The 18,226-nt window shown below is 35.8% G+C and overlaps 1 protein-coding gene across 1 annotated transcript; it reads left to right on the forward strand.

Annotated features, from left to right (window-relative positions):
* Positions 1-6,487: 6,487 nt before the first annotated feature.
* LOC112016729 (leucine-rich repeat extensin-like protein 5) lies at positions 6,488-18,187 on the forward strand. Its single transcript, XM_065765413.1, has 7 exons — positions 6,488-6,549; positions 13,760-13,871; positions 13,977-14,744; positions 15,797-15,887; positions 15,994-16,386; positions 16,609-17,591; positions 17,979-18,187. The coding sequence occupies exons 4-7, from the start codon at positions 15,873-15,875 to the stop codon at positions 17,980-17,982; spliced, it is 1,395 nt and encodes a 464-aa protein (XP_065621485.1). The 5' UTR covers positions 6,488-6,549; positions 13,760-13,871; positions 13,977-14,744; positions 15,797-15,872; the 3' UTR covers positions 17,983-18,187.
* Positions 18,188-18,226: the final 39 nt, after the last annotated feature.

Here is an 18,226-nt window from a genome sequence, read left to right on the forward strand (position 1 = left end):
TGAAAAAAAGAAAACCTCAACAAACTCTAAACAAAAACTGTGTGGAAGTGTGGAACAATATAAATATGATTATTTCAAGCATAAAAACAACTAAATGACGTTAACGGGAAAGCATACTATATATACTACTCTCTTTTTCTCATTAGTGTGTTGTGTTGTGTTCTCTGCGTGGATTTTTTTTTTGGGAAAAATGAATTACTATAACTTACGTGTTGCACCATGTAAATTGAACATGTTCTCCAAAACCATGCTTTCTTCTCCAGAATCGAGCTTCAGCCTTCCTTCAACGTATATTCAGAATAAAAAGGTAAACTACGCAGAAAGTCTGGCGAGCAGGTTTAGCAAGTTGTTGAGAGATTATATATATATATATATATTTGGGATTGACAAGGCCCAAACATTCATATATATAGTGAAAAAATAGTTAGAGAGAGAGAGAATATATAAAAGATCCAAGAGCAACGCCACAATATATGTATGAGAGAGAAATGTTTCACGTGATTAATAAAAAAAGAAGAGAAATTTATAACGTGAGACAGACAGACGGTGAGAGTTGACTTGAAGAAGGTTCTTTTACTAGAGAACTCCAAGTAATTATTTTAGAACATTCACATAACTAGACACAATATATTTTGAGTCAAATTTAGTCAAAATATCTCACTTACTACCTTAGGTAACCTACTCTCACATATAACAACCTCAATACTTTATCATTATTCTATTTAATTATCAACTCTCTCTCTCTCTCTCTCTCTCTCTCTCTCTCTCTCTCTCTCTCTCTCTATATATATATATATATTTTTTTTTTTTTGATTGGTTCTAAATATTTAGTTTAAATGTTTAGGTTCTAAATGATTTGTTTGTTAGCAAACTGTGTACATAATTTTGTCTAGGAATAGATCTTAGAGTCTATGAGTCATATATTATACATTGCTTAAAGTGCTACAAGTTAGAATTCAAGAACATACAAGCTGCAGGTTCTGGAATTGAAAATTAGGCTAGGTCAGTTCTAAATGATTTGTTTGTTGGCAAACCGTGTACATAATTTTGTCTAGGTACAGATCTTAGAGTTTATAAGTCATATTAGATATTGCTTAAAGTGTTACAAGTTAGAATTCAAGAATATACAAGCTGTAGGTTCTAGAATTGAAAATTAGGCTAGCTCGATCGATCGAGAGAAAGCTTTGACCGATCAAACTACAATTCTGCAGATTTTAAATAAAGCCCATCGGCCCGTCAAACATTTAGGGTTTCAATCCAGTTTTACATGGAATATAAGGTAAATCTTAAAGCACTTTTTCAAGTCTTGGAGAGCTACTCTTTTGAAATATGAGAGGTTTTGTGCCCTCTACTCTTTCAAGCATTTACTTGAGATCAATTTTATTCCATTAAGTACCGGAGATCAATCTCATTCCATAAGTATCGACAATGTCTACTTATTCCTTGAAACCTGTTTGTTTCATTAGTTTTCTTAGGTTATCCTTGGGTCATCCTATTAGTGTCTTATTTACTTTTACGCTGCATGATATATTTGATTTATGTTTATCTTAAGATCTAGATAATTAGCTTAAGTATCAACTTGGCAATAAAATTAGGTTAAACATTATATGTTCAGGGGTCTAAAAGCTAACACACACACACACACACACACATATATATATATATATATTCCCACATGTAATCGAACTTCTGAAAGACCCTTTAAATTGGTTGGGTGGGCTTTAAACCAGTGTCGATAGCATGTAAGCACCAAACGAAGCCAAGCGATAAGTCTTAGATACTTTTAGAACAAAGTTTAATGACGGGTCTCTAATAAACAAAGCTTTGGGCATTGGCGATTCTCAAAAAAGAAAAAGGAAAAAAAAGCTTTGGGCATTGGGTCTTGTAAAGTTCTAAAGATATTGGGGAAAAGAGCTTTAGCTATTAACTGTTTTGCTGCTCTTGAGCAAACCAACCCACTATAGTAGGTCTGGAAAACACTGGTTTAGATCCCAATTACGGTTAATTACTAATTTTAAACAAAATACAGTACACAATTAAGCCTGATCAAATAATTATCCAATTAATTCATAGCATGGATAAACAGGACAAATCCCACAAACTCATGCATCGAAATATTGTGAAGTGTTTGCGGGGGAGAAAAACCTCGAACTAAGCACGAAATTCTCCGGGTCTATAGCAGTATAGCACCAAGCCAATCTACTAGTGAGAATAGTTGCAAATTGCAATACATTACATTTACAAATCCTTCAAATTGCGAGTAAGAGTTAATGTATCTGAGCTTTCTACTCCTGCTAGCAATTGATAACCCGCAATCATTTCTCCTTATTAGCTTTTAGTGGGTAAGTTGAGTCGCCAAGCTCAAGACCAAGCTTTGTTGGACACTTCATTACATCTTGAAGATTTTGGGATTTCTTTGTTAGACACTACATAAAATAAAACTCATGTACTACCTTATGTTCAATACCTTAGGTTACTCATTCATTCATGTAGCTGCATTAACCAATGAATGACATAGTTAAATTTAATTAATTGTTTTGAGAAAAGATAATTATTATTTTGTTGTAATGTTTATAGAACAAAATTTATGTACGATTTCATGTCCAATACTTTATTTTCATCATTTGTTCATGTGGTTGCATTAACTAATGAACAAGATATAGTTGAATTGTGGGTTCTAGTTAGATCAACTGATAAAGTTTCTAATGACTGAATAAGAAACATGAAGTTCAATCTCCGCCTATACCAAAAACCAATTGAGGTTTTGATCTGATAATAAAGAACATTATTAAGAAAGCAGACACCATAAGTTAAAACTTAAAAAAAGAAAAAAGAAAGATATAGTTGAATTTAATTATCCTTAGAAAAGATAGCTATACATTTGTTGTATTATCACTTGAAGTTTTCCAAACAAAAAATATCACTCAAATAGAAATCATTATGTATTCAAGTTTTCATTTTTGAATATTACATTCATTTCGATCGGTCTTTTAAGTTTTAAGTTTATTTAATTAAGATATTTCTATCAACTTTTGTAAAAAAAAATTTACAAAAAAATTATAGAAAATATTTTTCAATCATTAATTGCATTTTTTTAATTAAAAAATTTTGAAGAAAAAAAATTATAAAATTGGACAATTAATCACAACATATAACAAAAGTTGATGAAAATGCCTTAATTGAATAAACTTGAAACTTAGGGACTGAAATGAACAAAAGAAAAGTTAGAAAAGTGAAATGAAATATGATTAAAAATAGATGGTGAGTTTTACATTAATTAAGCCTTAAATTTTTCTAGACAAGTTCTTTCTAACATTTTTTTTTTTTTTTTTTGCAATCGATAATAAAAAATAAAAATATTGTAGAACAACAAAACAAAAAATATTTTAGTCCAAACAATTCCTTGTGTATTCATGTATGTGGTTTGATTCTTCTTTAAAAAGAAAATGTATGTGGTTTGATTTAAAAGCAAAATATATATAAACCAACAAATTTTCCCATTAAAAAAAAAAGAAAAAAAAAGAACAAAACAAAATATTGGATCCCAAGACGATCTAAGATCACACGACGAATCTATCTCACGTCGTGGGATCCCATATTTGTATATTTTATAAGATCAACAAAAAATATGCAAACAAAATATTTGGTTGATTACTATAATATTGAGAAAGCTCAGACTTATTAAGGATCCCACGACGATCTAAGATCGCAAAACATTGGCTGGATGATTACCAGGCCCACCAGCTACACTATTGGAAAATCTTAATGATTTTTCAATCATACACAGTGAATTAATGGTTTTTTTTTTTTTTTTTTTTTTTTCATTACTGAATGAAAGAGAATTTTATAGCTAAATCTTAATGATTTTTCAATCATACACAGTGAATTAATGGTTTTTTTTTTTTTTTTTTTTTTTTCATTACTGAATGAAAGAGAATTTTATAGCAGAAGAAACTAATTGAAGAAAATCTTGGTGAACTGGTGGGAGGTTGTCAATCACATATTTAGAATCTCCTTAAAATTTGGACAAATTATTATATTTTTTATAGGCTGATAATTGGACAAGTTTGAGTTGATGGTGAAGGGCACGGCCTGTGTCCAGTGAAAATTTTCACTGGACACGGCAAGATTTGGACACGTGTCCAAGATCCAACGTGTCCAGTGAAAACTTTCACTAGACACAAGCCGGATCCGATGGTGAATAGTTAATTTCAAAGCGAAGAGGCAATATTGATTTCACTAATCAAAATGATAATTGATCAAACTTTTCTAAAAGACATTTTAATCCATAGTATTAAAAATAATAGGTAACTGTTATTTTTCACAGAAGGACTAACAATGACAAAAAATGTTAGAACAAACAGCAATAGACAAAGTCCAAAATTTTATTAATCTAAGAACTAAATTATTTTGGAGATTATAGAGCCTTTATGTTAGAATCTCTTTTCCTCTTTCCTCTCTGTGTGTGTGTTTATTTCTCAAAATATATATATATATATATATATATAGTAAAATAAATAAATAAAATCCTAGAATACCTAGGAAAATGCCCAAAAAAATCCTAATTTATGCTAATCATGTAATTTGATGGCAAAATAGTAAATTTTACCCAAAATATCAAAATTGAGATAATTGCGAAAATTGAAACTAATGTCTTTAAGAGATATCCCAAAACAAACAAGACATTATTCTGACTTTTAAATTAAAAGTTATCAAGGAAAACAAATATTATTAAGAAAAGACAAAATAACGGCTTATGGGCCTTAATGGAGAAATTCACCAAAAATAGGTATATATATATATATATATTAATAAATTTTTTGAGAAACAAATAGGTCCTTGATTAGAAGACCGTTTTCTTTCAGCCCTTCAAATTTTATGCAATTATGACATCGTCGTCTTACTGAGATTTACTGATCCTTGATCTTGCGTCATAATTTTCGGTCCTCTCTTTGCTCCAGTTATACATGTGTTGTCTGTTCTACATCAATTTGACAAGATAGAACAGCACTTCGTGAAATGATATATGAATTGCGAATTTAATTATGAGTTCAGAAGATTTGAAATAAATAAATCCACTAATTTATAGCAACAATAGCACTAACCTGCCTTTCAAGAGACGACCATAACCAAGAGCCCCAAACACCGTGACTGAGATCATTGGAATGCCATATTTCATAAATGGCTGTGTTCTACCCCATCTTTTAAATGCCAATCCTGACTCATTAGTTGCCATTTCTGCACCTGCATAGCAACATCAAAATCACTTCTATTTGTATGTATAAGATGACTTCTTGGGTTAGTGAACAAGCCACGTTAGCTCAGATTTCTGACCTTTTTTCTTCATAGTTTATTCATTTAATTAAACTGACTAAATTATTATTTTTTTAAAAAGGGATATCATATAATATTATAATGTGAAAAGTTGAATATAAGTCTGCCATTGATTAATCATCTGGTAAATGCAATAACATCCAAAGAAGTACCCATGCTAATTACCTTTTTCTTTTCTTTTTTTCTTTTTTTTTTTTTTCATTTTTTGAATGAGATCAATAATGTCCATTAATCTATTAAAACCCAATAAATATGATGTGAAAAGTTGAATATAAGTCTACCATTGATTAATCATCCTGTAAATAAATGCAATAACACCCCAATTAAGCGGTACCCACTAATTACTTTTTTTTTTTTTTTTTTGAATGAGATCATAAAGTCCATTAAATCTATTACTACTCAATAATTTCCTAATCAAATTTTTACATATTTTGAAATAAAATGATTTAATCGACATAAATGGTTAACTTAAAGCATGTTTGCCCTATGTTTGGGACGAAATGGGCAATTAGCCATAATTACCCAACTATATAGTTAGTTGGCCTGGTTCAGAAACTATATTATTTAATAGCATCTCGAGTCTCAGAGACTCGAATTGTGCGCTCACACCTTGACTCTTTGACGCTCGGTTTTCATAGTTTGAGCTGGCGTGGTTCCACGTGGCGTCCACATGGAACTCGAGTTTCTGAGACTCGAGTTCCATGTAGACGCCATCTGGCGCTGACGTGGTCGTCCACGTGAGGCCACCTGGCTCTGACATGGAACTCGATTCTCTGAAAATCGAGTTTTAATAGGGCTTTTTCAAATTAAACGCCTACCTCACAGTCAGTCTCCACTCTCACTGACTCTCTCTCGTGTTCTCTCACTCACCGTTTCTCTGTCGCCCACCGAAGCTCAGCCTCACCTCAGCCACTCTCTCTCCCTCACTCACTCACCGTTTCTATGTCGCCCACCGAAGCTCAACCTCACCTCAGCCACTGTCTCTCCCTCACTCACTCACCGCATTCTCTCCCTTGTCGTCTTCTCTAGCTCACCGTGTTCTCTGTTGCGCACTGAAGCTGAACCTCACCTCAGCCTCTCACTCTCCCTCACTCACTCACCGCCTTCTCTCCCTCATCGTCTTCTGTGGGTCACAGCCTCTCACTCTTCCTCGCCTTCGCCGTCTCCTCTCCACTCTCGCTCACTCTACTCGGTCTCACAAAACTAAACAAAAAGGTGAGTTGCTTTGTACAAAGTTTACTGTTTGGTTGCTGAGAAACAGTGGGATTTCGAATAGAAGTGTTAAAAATTGCTTTATTGTTTTTTTAGTTTGAATGGTTTGTGGGTTTGATGATTTTTGTTTTTTTGTGGGTTTTGTTTTTGTTTTTCAGTTTGATGGTTTGTGGGTTTGATGATTTTTGTTTTTTTGTGGGTTTTGTTTTTGTTTTTCAGTTTGATGGTTTGTGGGTTTGATGATTTTTGTTTTTCAGTTTGTTTTTTTGTGGGTTTGAAGTTTATTGCATTTTGCTTTAACAGAAATTGATAGAAATTGATAAAATGGGCTTTAATAGAGTTAATGTCCTGAAGAGGTATGATTTATTTAGACAACAAATGAACTAATGAACCAATATGAGTAACAGTTTGTGTCATCCAAGTCAGGTTGGTAGAACCATAGGAGTAATTGAACATTTTATGTTTATGTGCCAAAGCACTACGGATCCATGCAGTAGGGCGCTTAGGCAAGATGTAGTTAATCAAGTAATTTGTTAAACCAATTTTTGAATAATATTTCAACATCCAACATGCCTTGAGCATGAAATATACTAGGGCCTTTTTTTCTAAATTAAAAAGGGGTAGGGGCCACCAGTATTTGGAAGACCCTGAATGGGTGTAACTACAGCAGTACCTCCCTGCTGAGGAACCAATGATTGAGAAGCCTAGACAGGGGAGGGTTATCATAGGTTCTCCCTCAGGTGGGTTCAACCATAGCTTAACCTCATCCCCACCAGGTTCCAGTAATAGTTGATATAGGCTGATTAATAAGGAATCATAACAAACTTTGGTAACCATACTAAACGTTATTGAACAAAATAATCCTCACCTGCAAGAATCTGTTGTACTTTGATATGCTAGATTCACAACAGTCCAATATGAATTGCAGTGCTTGTTCCTCTATTTCAGGGTATCTTAGATCCTTCTTGGTGGTATTTTGATTTGATGTTGCAGTAGCCATCTGGAATAAATATGTTTGAGACAGGTTAAGCAAAACTGAAATTTTGATTTATAATTAAGAAAGTTAAACAGTCAAACCTCTTCAAACTGTTTGCTCATACTTGGAGGGCTGACAGCTAAAAAGGCAAATGCCATTAACTCCATTGGCCAACCAGTTATTTGTATAGGAAAACACTGAGATCTGTTAAAAACATATACACTTTATTCAAATGTTATCATTATATTAGAAGAGGGAACAATCACTTACAAATGTCTAATTTCAGTTGTAACAGAAGATAACCAAATAAACATAACAAAAAGGTTCTCAATAGTCATGTCAAAATTTGACAAAATTGTTGATGTTATCTAAACTGATAAATCAGGTTTTCCGGCAACATAATCCCATTAGGTGAGTCCCACTGCCATTAGCATCCCTTTTAGTACTTGAGCTAATCCCTCATTTTTTTTTCGTCCATCAAGCTTAGGAAATGCTTGAGAATGACTAAACTAAAGAAAGATTTTTTTTTTTTTTTTTTTAAAGGACTGGAAACTTTGCCATTGACCTATAAGGCACTTACCCTGATAATTCATACTTCCTCAGAGCTTCCAGCTTCTCCTTATAACATTTGTCTGATTTTTTAAGTGACAGTGACAATTCAACTGAATCACTTGGGTTGGTACCCTCTTTCGGCACAAATCCGTATGATAGCAATAGCTCTCCATTAGACTTCTTGCCATATGAAATGAAAACCTGCGGAAAGTGATAGAAGGATTCAAACATATGGTTCCTGCTTTAGATGGCATATATCAACTAGTCATGTACCTCATCATTGGAGATGGGAACCGAGGCATGGACAAGGTTTCCAACTGTCCCCAATTTTCTGTACAATTCATCTTTAAGTTCCTGAAATTGAGCTTCTTTCTTTGTTGTCAATTTCTTGTTCTCTTTCATATTCTTTATCGTTTCAGTTGCATCTTCTCCTGCCTTTTGAATTAGATGAGATACTCAATTTCACAACAGAAAACTAGAAATAATGGGGATTTAGAATGATATTTTTCATGCCATGTTGGGTCTGATATGGACTAACCAAGTCCCTATTTTTGTTCTTTGCTCGATAAACAAGCAAACACAATAGCTTAGAACATTGTTTCATATAGTTCCTATGTTTGAAGTTTGAACAAAAAAAGGTCATGATCAGCATACAAACATATATGCCCAAATCTCACTGTCCATTTTTCATCACTTTGAACAATTCTTCTGTGGCCCTCATACGTGGCTTTTAGACTTTAGTGCTGTGTACATCAGCCATTTACAGAACATCAACTTCTCTCAATTATACAATCAGATCCTACCAAAATGTTTTGCTAACGTGGACCAATCATACCCTCTGTCTATTTTCATCATGGTCCTCTCCATTTGCAACCAATACCATATGGGCTTATTGGGCAGAGAAACTTCCTGCCCCAATTATATTGTAAATTTGTAATAGGACAAAAGGCTCATAGGTTTTTGTAAACTATGTGATTAGAACTTTCCCCTTATATTTAATTAATGTTTAGCTTGTGATCTGAGGCTATTTGTATTTGTTAAATCAGTTTACACTCTCTGCATTTGACTATGAGGTTTTGGCATTCACATTTTCCCTAATTGTTTAATTTATAATATTGATTTGGTGAGGATTTAGAACAATATTAGATTGGGAGGAACCAAATGCAAAGAAAATCTGGCTATGAACTGTAAAGCATTTCGATTTTCAAATTGATTAAAAAAAAAATTCAACTACTATAGACAATGCAATTCATATATACTGGACTTTAAGACCTATCATGTTTATTTTTTAATTTGCTTGGTCGCTGTTGATATCCTAATTTTATGGCTGTGTATAATTGTATAATGGTTGAAACCATAGGCTTTTGTACTTGGGACAGATGTACTTTGTTACCAAAACGATCACTTAATAATTGTTTTATGCGGTCAGTCAACCACTTTAATTGCATGAGAAATGAAAGTTTTACTTTTGTGATCATCCATTGTGCCATTCCTTTTTTCCTTAGGAAATTGAGCGAGCTTGGTCTCCATTAATTGGACAAGTTTGTCCACTAGAAGAAAGCAAGTTCATCATATGCTCATCAGAATCCATTAGAATCCATCATTCTACCGTCTCTACGCAAGCCAAAGGGTATACAAGTGTGTGGACCCACATAAGACGTGACCATCCACAGACCATTAAGTTTAGCCTTCATAAATGCCCCAACGTACCACTTGCAATTGTCGTCAACACATGCGGCGCACAATTTAGTTGGGGTCGACCTTCGGATTCTAAAATTTCTATTATGACTTGCTGCGTATATTGTCAATGCACGCTTCACCGCCTGTTTATTTGCAAAAGTCAATCCTTTACAAAAATTCATCCCATCTTCCCAAGTAGAAACAAATGGTATCTGAAGACGTGAAGGATCAACCATATTTTCCCAAGTATTTTTGTAGAATGAGTCAGCAGGAGGTCTGTAGCTAGTGGTCGTATTTGTATCATGTTGGATGCCAATATCATCGTCTACAGCACCTTCATCGTGGTACTCCATATTTTCCTCTTCAAAATTCGAAACGACTTTGTGGTCATCTACATCGTTCTCAAAGTCGCCTCGCTCAACCATCTCTTCGAACTCATCTACACCATCACTATTTTCACCATCATTCACAGCAGGATCTTCGTCTTCGTCTTCGTCTTCCTCTTCTAAATGTGTTTCTTGAGAATGGAGGGTTTCACCAGTATTGGCAACATTACCTTGAAATGGGAGCATATAACCGCCCACAGCATGATCTTCGTCTTCGTCATCCTCCTCTAAATGTGTCTCTTGAGGATGGAGGGTTTCACCAGTATTGCCAACATGATCTTGAAATGGGAGCATATAACCTCTCATTGAAGAATTCATTGTATACCCTCCCATTGAAGAATCCATTGTATACCCACCCATTGTATACCCTCCCATTGTAGTGCATCCATCATCTAGGGTTGTAAATTGTAAAGACGTAGTTGTTTCTTGCACCACCTCAGTATCAACTTCTGCACTTGCCTCCAAACTTACGTACAACTCAGCAACATTTACTTGGGGCATTTTCTGTATCCTATTAAACATCATCTTTACATGTTTGTCATCTTTGATCGCCATATACCCGTAATTTATCCGTTCATGAAGGACTTCTTGTGGGTAACGATAAATAATCTTGATATCATACCAAGCACGATTCAAATTCAATTCGCCCATGATTTTGCTCTTCAAATCATTCAACGTCTTCAACTTACGACGTACCATCATGTAGTAGCATTGGATACCAGGCCCTCTAAACGAGATTCCGTCAATCTCATCAGGATTATCAAGGGGTCCACCGAAGTATACATTTATATCAATATTCTTTAAAGATTGTGAACCTATTAAAGAGTCAAGTATAGTATGTTAGTGACATATTTTATCTCTTTCATTTAACATCAATTACAAAACTTTTTCTATCTACTCAAAATACAAAAATTACAACTTCTCATGCCACAATTGCATACACTCACCCCACATCACATACAATTCTACTGGCGCAATCATTATCATTTCGTACTCAAACAATGAAAAAACTAAAGACAAAACTCACCCCTATTACAAAATTTTAACTAAGCTCTAACAAAAATAAAAATAAAATATCAAACCAAACAACAAAAGTAATGAGGATGTGCAAATGAATGAATGCAATTATGTAACATCATTATTCCATATATAATTTCAATTTTTAGGTATATTAGAGTCTAATTCTAATTGGACCCAAGAAAAATACAACTCTAGCCCCCTCCATCAAATCTACCCAAATGAACAAGTTAATGATTATTTAGTTGTTAAAGAAATGTAATATTTTTTTTACTTATTAGAAATAGGACATGAAAGTTGCATTATGTCCATTTTCCTTTGATCAACTTAATAATTATTTAAAATATATCATTATTACTAATATTTTTGACTTTATTTTTCACATAAAGTAAAATCTTATGATTATCGATTCAATTCTATGATTTACTCTATGAGGACCTCTTATAGGTCCTGTTTAGGATCTCAATTTTAATAACCTTGGTTTTACTTGTAAATTACAAATATCTACTAGAAACATATTCATATAGATAATGTTTAATAGATCATGTTTAGGATCTCAATTCTTTTATAGATCATGTTTAATTTATTCATAAATGTTTTTTAATTATAAATATCTACTAGAAAGGTATTCATATAGCTATGAAAATATTTGAAAAAGATCCAAAAAAAAAAAAATTAATTGACCAATTAATTGAATCTTAGAGGGATATTTTTTTGTCTTTAAAGTATTAAAATGGATATTTGGATAAATTTTTTTTAGTAAATTAGTAATAAACAGAACATAGCAAAAATTTTAGATGAAAAAGATTTCAAAAATTAAATATTTAAGTATAAGAAAATGTTACATTCGCCTAAAGTCCCTTAATACATTGAGTTGAACCTGTTGTCCTGGTTCCAAAATTCAAAGCCACCCTACTTGGTAGCACATGGCTGAAGCCTAAAGGTCTCAATAAGGCAATAAGCACCTTTGAATGAATATTTGGGTCAATACCATTATCCATATTACAGTGGTGAGCTTTTGCCAAATGGAACACTTGCAACCATAGGCCAGTTGATGCATTAAATCCAGTTTATAGAAAAATATTAATACATGAAAATGTTGATGTTTAATATAAATAATAAAAAATGGAACTAAAAATATTATTTTTAATAATTTCATTGCTAGATTAGTTATTATTATAACGTTTCACTAAAATAAACAAATAATTATACTATTTATAAAAAGTGTTGAATTTTAGTTACGTTAAAATATTTTTGTATTAATGAAATAACGTAGAGCAGAGGGGTTCATTACACATTACCCAAAAAATAAAAAAAACAATTATATATATAAAGTGCTAGATTTTTATTCAATCTATGTCATGAAAAATTCAATACAAGCAACATTAGAAATACTAAAGCAGTAATATATACACTAAACAACAAACTAGAGAGTGAGGAGACCCTTACCTGACATGAAGATGTGCAAATGTACTACTGGGATTGTATGAGAGTGAGAGGGAGAGAGAGACTACAATGATCGGCTTGTATGAGAGTTAAAAGGGGAGTATTGTTCTGCTCTGTAGAATGAGTATGAGAGTTGAGAGAGGAGTAATGCAGAGTGAGAGAGTATGAGTTGAGAGAGAAGCAATTTCTGTTGACAAAGAGCTTCAGCCAAGTAAGTGACATAAAAAAGTCAGGAGCTTAAGATGTGACCAAGTAAAACTACAAAACCCGTGAAAGCATATCAGGCAGGCCAGCTACAGTTAAAACAAAACGTGAAGGCCTGTCAGTGACATGACCAGATGGGACTAGAGATGACAGTGTGTCATACAAAACTCGAGTTTCTGAGACTCGAGGTCCACGTAGACGCCACATAGATCTCAAGTCTCCGAAACTCGAGTTCCATGTGGGATGCCACGTGGAACCAGGCCAGGCCAAACTATAAAAACCGAGCCTCAAAGACTCGAGGTATGAGCGCACAACTCGACTTTCTGAGACTCGAGATGCTACTAATCAATATAGTTTCCGAACCGTACCAACTAACTAAATAGTTATAGAAAAAAAATAGTTACCTATTTCCTCCCTATGTTTGACTGCTTAGATAATACGGGAAAAGCCAAATTCAAATATATCACTTAACAAAAAAAAAAAAAGGAAATATAAATTAAGCTTCATAACTTCCCTATTATACCAAAAAAAAAANATTCAACTACTATAGACAATGCAATTCATATATACTGGACTTTAAGACCTATCATGTTTATTTTTTAATTTGCTTGGTCGCTGTTGATATCCTAATTTTATGGCTGTGTATAATTGTATAATGGTTGAAACCATAGGCTTTTGTACTTGGGACAGATGTACTTTGTTACCAAAACGATCACTTAATAATTGTTTTATGCGGTCAGTCAACCACTTTAATTGCATGAGAAATGAAAGTTTTACTTTTGTGATCATCCATTGTGCCATTCCTTTTTTCCTTAGGAAATTGAGCGAGCTTGGTCTCCATTAATTGGACAAGTTTGTCCAGTAGAAGAAAGCAAGTTCATCATATGCTCATCAATTCATCATATGCTCATCAATATCTATTACATGCTAACTGCTTGCCTTTTTTGTGTAGTATGGCTGCTGCAAATGCTGCACGGATTAACCATGCAGAGCCCGGACCCATTGACCGCCTGGTGTTGACACAGCAGCCCAACCATCGGTCCGAAGCTATTTGGAATGGGCAGGTAAAATGCAACACTAAATCTCTATGCAATATGTACATGCATTGAATTCATACAATGTACACGCTGCAGCTGTCAAATATTAATCCATGGATCTGTTTTGTGCAGGATCCAGGGACCCTTACTTGCCACAGCCGTAGTTCAGAGTTCTCCAATCGAGAGCCAATGGTGGACGACCGAGTCGTTAACATCATTAAGGCACTTGGTTTGGAGGGACTCCTCTGGATCCCAGGTAGAGAGATTGACCATGGGTTGATAACGGCCTTAGTGGAGAGATGGCGACCTGAGACGCACACCTTCCACATGCCACATGGTGAGGTCAGCATCACATTGCAGGATGTTGAGGTTCTTCTCGGGCTTCCTGTCGATGGTGAAGCTATAATAGGGAGCACGCAGAAAATTTGGATAGATGTGTGCCGGGACTTCCTTGGGTTTATACCTATAACTCAAGACCAGCATAAGCAATTAGATGGGCAAAGGATTCTGATCAGTCGACTTTTGGAGCAAGTTGTTGGTCCATTGCCGGCTAATGCTAAAGAGGATGACTTGCATAAGTACACACGATGCTACATCCTAGCGCTATTGGGGGACACAATATTTGGGGACAAATCCGGCGATAAGGTGCATCTAATGTGGGTACAGCAGTTGGAAGATCTTCGCAACCCACGTATGTACAGTTAGGGAAGTGCTTGCCTTGCATGGTTGTATCGAGAATTATGCAAGGCAAGTGATAAGGGCACCAGTCAGATCGGTGGGTGCTTACTATTGGTCCAGTTTTGGGCATGGGCCAGGTTCCCCCTATTTGTGCCCGGCGGTTGAGCGTGGCCCGCCAGTGGGTGCTTACGGTCCTCCAGTGTGTGCTCCACTGGCCCTGAAGTAAGTCTTTCTTGAATCCCATCCCCACTCCCTTTATTTTGGACACACTACATTCTCTCTTCCAAAACCCACTCCACCTGGTTTTTAACACTTTGTTTATGTCACTTGGGTGAATTTTTTTTTTTGGTGGACTGGGCAACTAATTGTTTTTTATAAAGGCAGTTTTGGGCAACCCTTGATGAATTGAAAAATGTTTGAAGAGTCCATTATTGCTGTGAAAATGTGCTTGGGTGTGAAAAAATAGTATTTTTAATAGTGTTACGTGATAACCAATAACTTCTACAACTTTGTTTGAATTTTATAGGACATTGTATAAGAACATTGCACAATTGCCTTAGTAGGCATTGTTACAAATGTGGCCTAGGAATTATAAATGGTAGGAATGGCTAGCTTAAGTATATCCATTACCATGAATTTACAAAAAATAGTATAAACAAATTCCAATTACAAAATGAATTGAAATCATATATTAGAAATATGATAGATGAATATGTATACCTAGGCCATGGCATAGAAACCAAGGGTAATGATGCTGCACGCCTTGCTGCCTCATGTGAACCCTCCACCAAAAGTTCTCCTCAAGTTCCTAGAAAACATTAGCTGATCCACTTAATATATTGCTTACTAACAAAAGAGCACATGGATGATTGAGTTTACAAGCTAGTGTCTTGGTGTGTTACGTGTTTGTCAGTGTGCATATATATGATAGGAGCATTTGATAGGAGCATTTGAAATATTCACAAGGCCAATGAGATAATGAAAGTGGCATGTATGTAAAAGATTTGATTAAAAAACAAACATATGGTTTTAGGTTCGTTCCACACTAGGTTGGTTCAAATCAAATCAAAATGTCTCTAATTTTGTGATTGTTATGTGCCTTGTATGTGCTTTGTTTTTTATAAGGACTGTTGAAGTTCTAATGATATTATTAATTGAGTAAATATCAATAAGATTATCTTAGTTGTTATATGTGATTACATTTTAGATTTAATCATAACATTATCTTAGTACGAAAGTTGTAGAAATTGATCTATTGTTCTTGATTGTGCTAGGTGGTTGTGGGTCCCAAACAAGAAAAATAGGCCCGCCCACATCTTCAGGGACAGGTATCGCGAGCAACTAGCTTCAATGTTGCCAGGCCAGGTATGAAAATGCCTTGTTTTACATGTTTACGAACAATCTTATAGGTTTGGTAAATTTTGAAATATAAAGCCTAATGTGTTGTGTATTTGTTTTTTGGCTGTTGCAGGTGGTGTGGCAGCCATATGAAGCTGAGTTGGAGAACCTTCCGCCGTGGTGCGTTGCAGGGAGGGCCGTGTGGACGGCAACGGTGCCACTTGTATGTTTCCACCTAATAGAGAAACATATACTGGATCGTGTCGTTCGTCAATTTGGGATGATCCAAGAAATTCCCGGTGCAGTTGACACTGATACAGTCCTACATAAAATTGATTTGAGGGGGAAGGTCGGTGTTAATTGGATGCGGAGACATGCTGTGCATATAGTCCACTGGGGTAATCGCCTTCAACGACGTTTTGAAGTAGTGCTTGGTGAGATGCCTCCACAGCACGAGTACTTTGGCTGGTTCAACCGGGTTACTCGAAGGTTCATCGATAAGCCCGGTGCTAAATTGACTATGCTGGTAACTTCTCTATGTCTTCGACATCTTACCGTACTTGTTAGCATGAAAGCACTGTTTATAGAACATGATATATGTTATTACATTGTCTGCTTAGCACTTGCTCTCCCTATAATTTGCAATAATTACTACCAGCTCCAATTCAAAACCAACATTTATTTTATTATCAATTGGCATTGTTGATGATTTACGCATTACTAATATATGTGGGTTTTCTATGTGCAGGTTTCACTTGTCAACCATTTGTCGAGGCATTACCCAGTGGGCACGGAGGAGCACGAGGACATTACTGATGTGCTGACGGCAGTGCATCATATTGACCGTGTACAACCTCCCATCCCTGAGGCCCCGAATGAGGAGGCAGCTACTCCTGCGGGTCCAAGCAGTACTGAGGGCCCAAGCAAGAGCACAACTCCGACGGGATGTCCCTCTCGTCCGCCTGTTGCTACCCCTCAGGTTGTCCCTACTCCCGATTCCTCTCCATACACCCCACATGCATCTCCCAGCCTTACCATTCCTGCATTCACCTCATATGCATCCCCTAGCCTTACCATCCCTACATTCACCTCACATCCATTCCCTAGGTTTCCATACACCCCACATGCATCCCCTAGCCTTACCATCCCTGCATTCACCTCACATCCATCCCCTAGGTTTCCATACACCCCACATGCATCCCTTAGCCTTACCATCCCTGCATTCACCTCACATCCATCCCCTAGGTTTACCATCCCTGCATTCACCTCACATCCATCCCCTACCCTTACCATCCCTTCATCCACCCCACATCCATCCCCTAGCCCCACCATTCCACATCCAGCTCCTCGCCCCACCATCCCTCCACCCACGCCACATCCTTGTCATGGGTCTGACATTCGTTCACCCCTCCCACAGTCATTTCCTGAGCTGTCGCCCATTCCATCTTTTGACCTGGGTCTTCATCCAACCCCACCTGAGATGCAGCAGGAGCCACCCTCCCACAATACGTCTATTGCCCCTTCTTTAGCCATCGACCCACCCCATATTCAGGCTGAGCAGGCTGTTGGGTTACCTGCAATGGCAGAAGGTCGGCCGAAACGCATTTCAAAGCCACCTCCTTGTGGGACAGGGGGGCACAAACATGGACACAAGGCTGGGCCCGAGGCATCTGACGAAGAGCATGCAAGACCTCCTCTTCGTTATACGAGACAACCTAAGGTCCAAAAAAGGTAACTCCATTGATACCTTTTGCGAAGTTTATTTGAAAATTTATGAGCAACTAAAAAGCATTCTTTCTTCTGATGGTTAGTTCATTATATTCTCTGATCAAACATGTTTCCCTTCGATCAAGTGAACTAATATATCTTCAATTAATGTGTTGTGGGTCTGTGGGGAAACACGTCATTGAAACATATCATTTATTCCATTTTGTTCTATGGGACAAAAACTTAGTTCCTTCATGAAATGCAGTTTCAAAATAACCTTTTACGAATTACGAATTGTCATACTTTAAAATAGGTTTAAGTACAAACCACACCACTAAATTTTGAAATCTATAACAAAGGATCTTAAAGTAATGTCGCTCTAACTCATTTTCACTTGTTACTTTCATGAAGATGATGATGCTACGAAAAGGCTGGAAGCAGCAACAAAATAAGCTTTCAGCACAATAAAAGCAGCAACAAAATAAAAGCAGCAACAAATTATCTGTCATATAGTTACTTTCAGCACAATAAAAGCAGCAACAATTCAACTTTTCTAATGCCAATAAGCTTGGAGAGTCCGGATTTGGTTGATTTTGAAGTGGCTGGTAATGATTCTAACTTATTCATGGTTTTCAAGTGGCTGGTAATATGGACACTGA

The sequence above is a fragment of the Quercus suber genome, unplaced genomic scaffold (assembly GCF_002906115.3).
Source record: "Quercus suber isolate HL8 unplaced genomic scaffold, Cork oak 2.0 scaffold_624, whole genome shotgun sequence".
Taxonomy (NCBI): Eukaryota; Viridiplantae; Streptophyta; class Magnoliopsida; order Fagales; family Fagaceae; genus Quercus; species Quercus suber.

Bases quoted from the DNA above. Each gene is read 5' to 3' on its own strand.
- LOC112016729 (XM_065765413.1), top strand. The intron at 16,387-16,608 runs GTAACTTCTCTA...TTCTATGTGCAG, and splicing joins GTGCTAAATTGACTATGCTG to GTTTCACTTGTCAACCATTT.